This window comes from Sapajus apella, unplaced genomic scaffold (assembly GCF_009761245.1).
Source record: "Sapajus apella isolate SASKATOON/1434 unplaced genomic scaffold, GSC_monkey_1.0 scaffold2, whole genome shotgun sequence".
Classification (NCBI taxonomy): Eukaryota; Metazoa; Chordata; class Mammalia; order Primates; family Cebidae; genus Sapajus; species Sapajus apella.
In genome coordinates this window covers 88,990,281-89,002,673 of record NW_022436942.1, presented here as the reverse complement: position 1 = coordinate 89,002,673, position 12,393 = coordinate 88,990,281, and the positions used below count along the sequence as shown (strand labels likewise).

At 46.3% G+C, this 12,393-nt stretch overlaps 1 protein-coding gene across 5 annotated transcripts in view; it reads right to left on the bottom strand.

The window, feature by feature from the left end:
- ADGRD1 (adhesion G protein-coupled receptor D1) overlaps positions 1 to 12,393 on the bottom strand; it is a 171,753-nt gene that overhangs the window by 134,941 nt on the left and 24,419 nt on the right. For all 5 annotated transcript variants that reach the window (XM_032244483.1, XM_032244487.1, XM_032244485.1 and 2 more), the window contains 2 exons: positions 7,590 to 7,769; positions 3,458 to 3,712 (listed from right to left, as the gene is read on the bottom strand). In XM_032244483.1, coding sequence (XP_032100374.1) covers positions 3,458 to 3,712; positions 7,590 to 7,769 — 435 coding nt within the window. The remainder of the gene's footprint in view (positions 1 to 3,457; positions 3,713 to 7,589; positions 7,770 to 12,393) is intronic.

The window sequence follows — 12,393 nt, the reverse complement described above, 5'->3', positions numbered from 1 at the left end:
CTCTAGAGAACTGGACCCCAGAACCACTCTGTTCTCCAAGTCAGAGTGACATTCACTCCTCAGGTGCCAGTGAGTTACAGAGGAGTCATGTCAAACTCAAATTTAACTCATGTGTGTCCAGAAAGCAGAATGAGTGGTAGTGAAAATCAGTCCAGACATCCTGCCCATCCTTGCAAGTGATGATCACAGAGACTGGAATGAAAATGAGAATCTGCCAGGTCCCCCATCAGTCCCAGTTCCCATGTGCTGAGTGTGTTTCCAGTGTCCAAAGATACACACTTTCAGACTGCATGGCTCTGAACACAGCCTTCTCCTTCCTCCTCTACAGAAAGAGCTGCTGTCCCTTCCAGTGCTGGGGCGGACAACTGGCCAAGGTGACAGATGGTCAGCACTGTGTGCCTTTGTATCAGCAAAGGCCACCACACCTGGACAGATCGGTCAGTAAGCGGTGCTGGCTCTGGCTCATGAGATTAGAGGAGGATGTCACCGCTGGCCAGGTCACTCAGAAAAAGTCTCCCTCTGGGCACCTACAGCCCCAGCACAGCTTCAAATGTAAAAAATGAGTTCTACCTAATTTTTTTATTGTACTTTAGGTTCTGGGGTACATGTGCAGATCATGCAGGATTGTTGCATACGTACATACATGGCAAGGTGCTTTGCTGCCTCCATCCCCCTATCACCTATATCTGGCATTTCTCCACACGTTATCCCTCCCCACCTCCCACTGTCCTTACCCTGTCCCCCCGCAACAGACCCCAGTGTGTGATGCTCCCCTCCCTGTGTCCATGTGTTCTCACTGTTCTAACAACTGCCTATGAGTGAGAACATGCGGTGTTTGATTTTCTGTTCTTGTGTCAGTTTGCTGAGAATGATGGTTTCCAGATTCATCCATGTCCCTACAAAGGACATGAACTCATTGTTTTTTATGGCTGCATAGTATACCATGGTGTGTACGTGCCACATTTTCCTTGTCCAGTCTATCATCAAGGGGCATTTAGGTTGGTCCCAGGTCCTTGTTATTGTAAACAGTACCACAATGAACATACGTGTGCATGTCTTTATAATAGAATGATTTATAATCCTTTGGGTATATATCCAGTAATGGGATTGCTGGGTCAAATGGAATTTCTATTTCTAGATCCTTAAGGAATCGCCACACTGTCTTCCACAATGGTTGAACTAAGTTACATTCCCACCAACAGTGTAAAAGTGTTCCTATTTCTCCACATCCTCTCCAGCATCTGTTGTCTCCAGATTTTTTAATGGATTCACTGAGCAGTGGTACATCGGGCCCCACACAGGCCTTCCGGGGACTTCAGGGATCATTCTCTTATACACGCTTTACATCTTATGCCTTGTCCTCAGGACCAGGTCACCAGGTGAGATGGGATTCTGGGAGATCCAGTTCTAGTTCAGGAAGGGCACAGTGTACGTGCTCCCAGGAAAATGTGTTAATAGAAAACTCTTCTGAATCCCCCAAAGAATCACATAGCATCCCCCAAACACAGAGGGCCAGGGGTGTTTTGGCAATGAGGGTTTGCTCTGACAAGAACCAGAACCAGAAATAAGGACACCTCTTTCCTGTGTTACTAAAACAAGTAAACTGTGAAGAGGGCAGGATTTGTTTGAGGCTTTTCATAACATAAATACAAGTGATAACTAATGCAGTAGATTGATCCCTTTTTTTTTTTTTTCTGAAGGACACTATATTTTGCCCTTCTGTCAGTGCTGGGAAAGGGAATGTATTCCGTTTTCCTTGGTGGACGCTGGAAGATATAAATGGCAGAGGCTGCAGTGGACACAGGCCGTTTTGCCTGCACAGCATCTGTTCCTTCTGAGACCAGCATCCCTGATCATCCTCTGGGAGTCCCCTCTCCTCCACATGTTCTGGATGAAGCTGACCTCACTGCCATTTCAAGGAGGGTGGGGTGGAAGACTATGACCCAGGCCTAAGCCAGTCAGCATATTCTGTACACCCAGACAGAAAATGACTCATGGAAGGTGCATGGATCAATGTGAGGAGTCCTGCCCAGCCCCAGCGTGGGAGATGATAAGAGAAAGGAGCTCCCTCTTTTCTACACAGGCTGCTGAGGGCTGAGCATGCAACCCTAGAAGCATGGCAGCCACCTTCGCACCAGGAGCAGGCTAACACAAAGAGGGCAGGGTCAAATGCAGAGATTCCCACTGACATCAAGTGAGCACCTGGACCAAACCAGTTCCGAAGCAAAGTTTCCCCTGGAGCTTCCACTGCAAGAGAGGAAAAAGAAACACATGCCTTTCTTGGCTGAAGTTATTTTGAGTTGGGTTTTCTCTCACGCAATCAATAGAATCCTAACAACGGAGGGACTCAACGTCAGAAGCAGAACGAGGGCAGGCAGGAACTCAGGCCTTTCCCTCCTGGTCCTGACACCTGCTGGGCTGGGTGCCAATGAAGCAGCAGCCACATGTTTGTGAGTGCCTACATGCTCTCATTTTGGTGCATTCACTTGGGGACAAAATGAAAATAGAATTGTAGGGGGAAGGTGAATATTAATTTTAAAAGTGGCTAAGAACCACTGGATTCTTACCATATGCCACGCATTGTGCTAATGGCTTTACATGCCTTTTCTCATTTTATCATCCCAACACCACCCCCAGAGAGGGTACAGTATTATTTTTATCCATTTTACAGAGCAAACAAAACGATTTGAGAGATTAAGACAAAAAGGTTATACAGTACCCATTTCCATTTATGTGGACTCTCCAAAACAGGTAAAAACAGAAAGTAGATTAGTGGTTGCCAGGATCTGGGAGAGGGAGGATGGGGAGTGACTGGTTATTGGGTCTGGGGTTTCCTTTTGAGAGGATGAAATGTTTCTGAACCAGGTAGAGGTGGTGGTACCAAGTGCTACTGAATTGTTCATTTTTAAATGGTTATGTTATGTTATACGAATTTGACCTCAATTTTTAAAAATGACTTCCCAAAGTCTCATGGTTCATTATGGCACAATGAAGATTTGAACCCCAGTCTACCTACCTACAGGCCCCTGCCCTGAACAAACTGCCTTGTGCTGAGTAGGAAGAGGTATCTTTAGGGCTTTCCAAGGACCCATCAGAGTCTAGTCCCTGGGAGGCACACGGTTAACATTTGTTGATCAAAAACGCTAATGGACCTGGAATATTTGCCATCCAAAACCTTTGATAATCCTCTTTCACATATACCTTGATACTCCATGATGATCAACAGAACAATATCCATCTCAGAGTCACTCTAGTAAATTGTTAACTCCTCTATCTCAGGGAACAGGTGTTCTACACACAACTGTGTTTGTAAGGTTCATTAGGACACATCATGCCTGCAGTGCAGATAGCTGTAACGGGAGAGTGGGAGACGGGAAATGCTGGGAAAGGAGGCAGATACCAGGGTGATCTCTGGGAACAGACAGTGGATCTGCCCCAGCCCTTCACACTCACTGACCAATGGCAGCAGTAAAGTACATGGCGATCTCATCTGGAGTCAGGGCCCGCTCCCAGATGATGAACTCATCAAAAGCGCCGTTCTCATAACACTTGGCCTGGTCCTGCTCAGACCCTATCACGAGGTTGACGTTGGACTCCCCATAGGCATGAGACACTTTTCCACTCGGGTCAGAGGTGCTCAGGGTCCCGTTGACGTAGACTTTCAGGCCCTCCTGGGATTTCCATGTAAATAGGACATGAGTCCAATAGGGGCCTGGAAAAGAGTGAAGATCACCATTCTGAGTGCTGTGGTTACGAGCTCCCCTTGCACGGGTTTTTCCTGCTTGTAGCCACACCCTTCTTTCTTAAGATGATCAATCACTATTAACTTTGGTGAGTTCTAATACAGGGCCTAACACAGACCTGACTTTCCCCAGTCCTTTGGAGCAGAGGAAAGACATTATCCTTTTATCCCCATGCCCTCAATTCCAAAAGCAGTTCAAGGAGACTCCTTGTTATCAACATAGTAGTTACAAATGTAAATGCTCACAAGCAAATGTGATTAAAATATTTGAAAAATAGCAGAGCACAAGTGCCAACCAATCAGACCAGAGGCTCAGCCAAGAATAAAATGGTCAGGAACAAGGCAAGGATGTCCCCTCTTACTACTCCTTTTCAACGTTGTACTGAAAGTCCTAACTAATGCAGTAAGGCAAAAAAGAAAATAAGAACAAACATATTGGGAAGGATGCAATAAAACTATATTTATTCACAGATGACATGACTGTCCATGTAGAAAATCCAAAAGAATCAACAACAAAACTGAAAGTAATCAGTGAGCATAGCAAGATTGCAGGCTACAAGGTTAATATACAAGTCAACTGCTCTCTATCTGCCAGCAACAAACAAGTAGAATTTACAATTTTAAAAAACATATAAATCTAATAATACATGTATAAGCTATATATGAAGAAAACTATAAAACTGAGGAAAGAAATTAAAGAGGAACTAAATAAATGGAGACATATTCCATATTCATGGATAGAAAGACACAATGTTGTGAAGATGTCAGTTCTTCCCAAATTGATCTATATCTTCAACACAATCCCAATCAAAAATCTCATCAAGCTATTTTGCGGATATTGATAAACTATGGAGAGAGAAGAGAGTCAGAACAGCCAATGCAATATTGAAGGAGAAACACAGGAGGAACGCCACTACCCAATTTCAGGACTTACTATGAAAAGTGACAGTAGTCAAGAGAGTGTGGCACTGTGGAAAAAAAAAAAAAAAACAGACAAACAGATCTGTGGGACAGAATAGACAGTCCAGAGATAGACCAACAAAAATACAGTCAACCGATCTTTGACAAAAGGGAAAAGGCAGTACAATGAAACAAAAAGAGTCTTTTAAACAAATGGTGCTGCAACAACTGAATATCCACATTCAAAAAAAAGAACCTTAAACCTGTCATAAAAATTAATTCAAAATGGACTGTAGGTCTAATATAACATGAAAAACTATAAACCCACCAGAAGATAACATAGGAAAAACAACTAGATGACCTTGGGTTTAGTGATGGCTTATTAGATCCAACACCAAAGGCACAATCCATGAAAGCAATAATTGACAAGGTGGACTTCATTACAACTAAAAAATTCTGCTCTGTGAAAGACGCTGTCAAGACAATGAGAAGACAAGCCACAGATAGGTAGAAAATATTTGCAAAAAACATGATAAAGGACGATTATCCAAAATAGACCCAAAAAACTCTTAAAATTCAACAATAAGAAAATAAAATCTGCATTTTGGGAGGCTGAGATGGGATAATTGCTTGAAGCCAGAAGTTTGAGACCAGCCTGGGCAACCAAGCAAGATCTCACCTGTACAAAAACTTTTAAAAAGTTTTATCGCAGCTACTTGGGCAACTGAGGTGGGAGGATCAGCTAAACCCAGGAGATAAAGGCTGCAGTAAGCTATGATTCCACCACTGTACTCCAGCCTGGATGACAGATCCTGTCAGAAAGGAGGGGAGGAGTGGGGAGGGCAGGGCAGGGAAGGGCAGAGCAGGGGAGGGGAGGGCAGGGCAGGGCAAGGCAGAGCAGGGGAGGGGAGGGGAGGCAATCCAATTTTTTAAATGGGCAAAAAAGACCTACCTCACCAACCCATAGAATATACAGCAACAAGAGTGAATGCTGATGTGAACAATGGACTTGGGGTGACAATGGTGTGTCACTGCAGGTGCATCAAATGTAACAAATGGACCACTCTGGTGGGAGAGTGTCCATAGTGGGGGTGGTTGTGCCTGTGTGGAGGTGGAGGGTAATGGGAATTCTCTGAACATTGCACTCAATTTTCTGTGAATTTAAAACTGTTCTAAAAAATAAAGTCTATTAAAAACAGTAACAGCAACGCAGGCATTCCGCGGCACCCACACACCCAGTCTGCAGGGGCCAAGAAGGGGGTGAGCACAGTAACTGGCTTTCCCTGAGGACGTGGCTTCTATGCTGACTAAAGTGAACAAGAGTGTGAAGAGTGGCTACCCCATCACCAGGAGGCAGCCCCTACTCACCCCCACCCGTCAGTAACACAGGAGATACAGACCCTGCCTTGCCAGTCTTTTTACTGTCAAGAGAAATTGGAAAATCTTAATTTTAAAATAAAATCATAACTAATGATCATAAATCATTCCAAATTTTTTTTTTTTTTACAAACACAGCCTAGGCAATCACAATATGGGACCTCAAAACCCATATAAAGACCCAACTCAGCCCACAGGCCATTGGCATCAACCTCTGTTCGAAGCTAGGGCGTTATGATGTTAACCAACATGGCAGTGCCTTGCTGGGCAAGACCAATCTCCCTGCTCATTCAGGAACCTCCATCAATCAGCTTTTGTGTTACTCTTCTCTCTGGCACAAGGACCACGCCCTCAACAAGAATATTCATCAGATTTTGACTGTCAATTCCCCCACAAAGGGTCCCCTTTGTTCTGCCAGTGTTTGTGGTAAGCCGTCCTCCTGAGCTTGCTGCTGGAAAGAACAGGGCAGCCCTTTTAAAGGACACACATCACCTCCAGCCAGCCATGCATCATAGATCACCCAGAATGACATCGGGGCTTCTTGCTCAAGATTGTGCAACTTTCTGATAATTTTGAGTCTCTGGAGAACACTTGGATCATGGGTCAGTCCAAAGTATTACTGTCCCGAGTTTGAAAGCAAGAATAGCAAACACCTTCAATGCACAAAGGAAAACATACTGCCAGACAGAAGTGTTTCCCATTCTCGCCCTTTCCCTGGGTAGAAAAGCAGCCAGGGTTGAGCACACTTCACCTTAAAGCATGTTCAAGGTCAAAGAACCTAATGAGTGCCTGAAACCATGTTCCATCAGCCCAAGGAGCACAGAGATAAGACGCTTACAATCAGAACTCTGATAGCAAGTGGAACAGGAGGGTCACGGACAAGGTTCAGATGGTTCTGTGTCAGAGTAGGGAGGCAGAAATAATCTGACCTTAGGGATCACAGAAGGCAAATTCTAAGCAGATGTTTGCTGAATTGCCCCACTAAGCTGGTCCGAGCACACTGAGCACCCCCAAAAGGCAAACACCTTCCGGACTCACTGTGCCATCATTCCAGTCTTTATGCACAGCAACCTGCTTAGTTCTCACAGTCACCCTGTGACGTGATTCTGTTATACTGTCATATTATGAATGAGGAAACTGAGGCACAGAGCAGTTAGGGAAGGTGCCCAGGTTCACACAACTACCAGCATACAGAGGCAGTATTTGATCCAGCCTGTTTGGCTTCAGAGTTCACGCTTTTTAATAACTGGGCCATGCAGCCCCCTGAGACAGAAAATGGACTCCCCTTAAATACGTCAAAGATGTTTCCTACTGAAGGAAACCATCCTAGGCTTTTGTGCTGCCCCCTCCACCTCTGCCCTTCTCTTGTTGGGCTCCAGTCCTATGTGTCCCCCACCCCATCCCACCCTGAGTCCTTCTGCGTGCCCAGCCATCTGTTCCCCTTCTCCAGCTTCCACTTCAGACCTTTCAGCCTCCTGCCTCACAGCTGTCTCTCAACACCCACCTGCGCCAGGAGGCAGTGGCATTCCTGGGCTCCTCGGGCTGCGCTGGAGCCAGTGCTGTCACTCACCTGGGGGACTGAAGGAGGCCTCCCATGTCTTGGAATTGTCGCGCGTGTACAGCTCCACGGAGCCTCTGCCATCACTGGAGCAGACCTTAAACCCGTTGGAGATGACCTGTCCCCCATATGCAGAAGGGACTGGTCTAGACTGTTCTCCTTGTGTCTTCCAGAAAAAGGAAAATGTGACCCCTGAGGAGAGGAAGGTCAAAAGATCAGTTATTCACAGAGGGCAGGGGACCTGACTTTTCAGAAGTACATGGTTCTCTTTGCTTTTTATTTTTATTTATTTTCATTTATTTATTTTTTTGAAACAGTCTCTCTCTGTCATCAGGTGCCAGGGTGGAGTGCAGTGGCACGATCTCGGCTCACCACAACCTCTGCCTCCCAGGTTCAAGCAATTCTCCTGCCTCAGCCTCCCAAGTAGCTGGGACTACAGGCACGCACCACCACGCCCAGCTAATTTTTTTTGGGTATTTTTAGTAGAGACGGGGTTTCACCATTTTGGCGAGGATGGTCTCAATCTCCTGACCTCGTGATCCTCCCACCTCAGCCTCCCAAAGTGCCGGGATTACAGGCATGAGCCACCGCGCCCAGCCTGCTTTTTATTTTTCATTTGGAAAGCATTTTGTCCCCCTTCTTAAGACACTGTATGTTCAGTTCAGAAAAGCCAGACAGTAATATTTTCTTGTGTTTATTAAGGTCTCACACAGTGCCAGGCACTTTTCTAGGAGTTTTAAATGAATTTAAAAAGTACAAAAGCCTTGGTTCATCCCCATTATACAGATGAAGGAACTAAGACTAGTTCACTCAAGGTCACCAGTGACTGATGAAGATCACTGCAGCCCCAGGCAGTCCCACCCAGGAGCATGCAACTGTGAAGACCTAAACCCTCCAGGTCTCTCTCCTGTTTCTCCAGAAATGTGGTTAGGATAGCTCCTTCCTAAGCCTCTTCTATAAATAGATTTTACAAAGACATGAGGTATCTCATGCATACTGGTTTATAAACAATAGTTGTATAAAATTTACTCCGCCATGAACTTCCGCCAATGTCTATAAATACACTTTCACTTTGTCATTTTTATGTCTGTGCAGCGCTTCATTCTAAACAGGCATCACCATCTTTTTCTAAAGCAACAACGCCCTGTTGCTGGATCTTAAGGTTTTCTTCCACTTTTTGAAGAAATTTTCAAACAGAACTTGAAGCAAATTTTTTTGCATGTCAGATTATATGCCTTTAGGATACATTCCCAAGAGGGGATTTCTTGCCAAAGGGAAGCACGCTTTGAAGGTTTTTGATATCTTCAATGTTCATTTCCGACAGTTGAATCCAGAGAGGCCAGCGGCTGAAGCCTTTGTTAAGACCCCAGTCTGCACATTTGTGGTAAGTCCTGACCCTGGGCCCCATGCTGCGGGGGAGGAGGGGTTCCGCGTGGACTAAATGGCCTGAACAATGCACATTAGCGTGAACGAGCTGGCTCATTAGTTCATGCTGCCTCTGCCACCAGAAGGAAACAGAACATCCCTCAAATCTGTTGTGGCAGTATATTACAGTGTATTACGACACTTAGACATTATACCTTTGTGGGTTCAAAGTCCTACTATGACCAACGTAAACATGAAAAAACTGTAATTTTTATGATCCTAATGTGGGATTTCTCCATCTTTTACTATAAAAAAAGCTGCAGGCCAGGCGCCGTGCCTCACCCCTGTAAACTCAGCACTTTGGGAGGCCAAGGCAGGCAGATCACCTGAGGTCAAGACCAGCCTGGCCAACATAATGAAACCCCATCTCTACTAAAAATACAAAAATTAGCTGGCTGTGGTGGCATGCGTCTCTCCCAGCTACTCGAGAGGTTTAGGCAGGAGAATCGTTTGAACCCAGGAGGTGGAGGCTGCAGTGAGCTGAGATCACGCCACTGTACTCCAGCCTGAGTGACACAGCAAGACTCCATCTCAAGAAAAAAAAAAAGGAACTGCAGAAGCCCAGGTCCCCCTACCTGTCCTGCACACACATCCACTGGTCTGGGGGCCAGGCTCCCGCTGAAGGGGCAGTCGGGCAGGGCCTGGCTGGAGGCTCCGTGGAGCTTGGGCCTCTCTGGCGTTGCAATTTGAAGCTCTGTGCAGTTGTCTGTATTCTACTTCTCTGCCTCAGTAGCATCGGCCCACCTGGCCTTTGTGTATAAACTCGTGTGTGTGTGTGTGTGTGCATGCGTGCATGCGTGCATGCGTGTGTGTGTGATGCTAGCTGCCTGCCTGGACTCTGCCTGTGATGGCTGGAAATACATCCAGCTGTCTCACCACCGCCAAGCCCAGCCTGGGCACCTTGGTAAGAGGGTTCAATGGTGCTGAGAGAGCACACATGCCCAGCACTGGTCCAAACAGGCCCATGATAGGATGGTGGGCAGTGGGGAGAGGCAGAGGGATATCTGTCCTGGGCCTTATTTCTATAAATGGTGCCAAATTTATAGATTTTAGCCCTTACCTTGAAATGAGGTTATGGACACAGTCTTAGTGAGTCACTGAATTCAAAGAAGACATTTGTCATTCGTGTATAAGGTGGTGTCTCATTGCCAACCATCCTTTCTGTGATGCCTTATGAATTAACATATCTGTTAGAAGTCCTTCAAATGTCGTGTGACAATATATCACGACAATTATATCTTCATGGGTTCAAAGCCCTCGTAGGAATGAAAAACACACCATAAATTTTATAACCCTGGTATGGAATTTCCCAATTTTATTTTTTTTAAAGAAGAACCTCAGAAAAAACTGGAAGGGCCTGGACCTTTGTGGAGCCCTGAGAGGCTCCAGGGTACAGCTCCAAGTCCTGTGAGGTCTGTCCTCAGGGCTACTGGGAAAAGCAAAAAGCCCTCACAAGTGCCCAGTGATGAGGGTCACCGCGGAAGTGTGTGACTGTGGGGGCAGCCCAGAGGCCTAGGGCAGCTAATGGTGGCGTCCCGGGACCTGGCCAGCACCCCACCACACTCACCTTATGAGTGGGATCCCTGCAATATCCGCCTGCGTTCTCAGGGCACAGAGGCCAGGACAAACCCGCAGGCCTCTGCCGCTTCTCTCCACACTCAGAGGCAACCCATCTCACAAGGAAGTGAGCACAGTGCATTGTGAAATTCTGTTATGAAACAAATTCCCAGTAGGATTCATGAAAGTTAATTTTTTCCAAAAACTTTGCTGCATTTTAAAATTCCTTTCACTCAATTCAAACTGAGCCTGTCTTGGCCAAATGCCTTTCTGTTCAGGAAGAAAAATAAAAATAAGAAAATTCCATGTGGTGTTAGGTAAGGGTAGATAGAAGGCCGTCCTCGGTGCCTATAACCAAGCCTTTCATTTTTGTTAACTCATCCCACCAAACGATGGCTTCCACCTGAGCAACAGCTTACATTTAGCTATCAATTCATGTCTTCACGGAGTCATAAAAAAATTCACAATGTGCCTTCAGTATGAGCCTTTTAAGGAACTTTGCCTCACGGAGTTGGGTCATCAATGCAAACAAGGAAAACGCTGAAGGAAAAAGAAATAACCATAATATTCACAAACTAATTTGATGATTTTTTCTTGTTATGAGCATTGAATCCTAAAACGTCCAAAAAATAAAATGAGGAAAGATCTTTCTCCACAAGACGAAAAAAAGGAAAAATAAAAATCTAGAAGTCATAAGAAAAGACTAATAAATTTGAGTGCATAAATATAATATTCTGCAAGGCAAAAAAAAAAATTTACCATAACAAACTCAAAGACAGACAACCATCTAGGAAAAAAAATACTTGTCATAGATTTAACAAATGAGAAGTTAATTCCCTTCATATGTGAAGACCACCGCATGAAAAAAAGGATGATTTCTAGCAGGTAATGAGAACTTATATGGGCTGAGGCTAACTCTTCCCAACAACCTATGTATTAGGGGTCACTACTGTCCCCATTTCACAGGGGAGAAAACTGAAGCACAGGGAGGTTAGATAACTTGACCAAGGCCACACAGCTGGTCTGTGACGAGTGAGGACTTGCACCCAGGCCGCCTGGATCTGGAGCCTGCATTTGTGATTGCTGTGCCGTGACTGCTGCGCTGCTCTTCCCAGGCCCACAGACCCAGCACGGTGCAAGAGCACTCAACACACGCCAAAGCAGCAACGATGGCCCAGGAGGGCACGACCTTCTGCAGGCATGTGGGCCCGCCCGGCGTCCGTGCCCCCACGCCAGTACCACAGCCCACACACCCGAAGGCTGACTCGGGCTGGGCCGATCAGAATCACCAAGACTGGCCCAGGCAGGGGAAGGCTCAGCTGGCAAAACCAGAACTTGGAGCTTCTGAGCGGATGCTGCTCCCACACCAGGAAAGCAGCCTTGAGAAAACAGCCAGAGCTAGGCAGGGACAGTAGCTGATGGCCACTGAGCACCCGGACCAGCCTGTGGCCCACTGCATTTCCCAAAGAGCTGTGTCTGAGAACACAGCCGGTGCAAGGCAGGGACAGTAGCTGATGGCCACCAAGCACCCAGACCAGCCTGTGGCCCGCCGCGTTTCCCAAAGAGCCATGATGCTGCGCCTCCCACAGGCTTCCATGCAAGACTCAGGGCCCATTTCCAGCTGCCTGGCCTTGGCCCTTGCTGGCCCTGTGCCACGTGTGACCTGGAGAAGACACTTGTTTGCATATCAAGTCTTTAAAATTCTCACTCCTGCCGGGCGCGGTGGCTCACGCCTATAATCCCAGCACTTTGGGAGGCCGAGGCAGGTGGATCACGAGGTCAAGAGATCGAGACCATCCTGGTCAACATGGTGAAACCCCGTCTCTACTAAAAA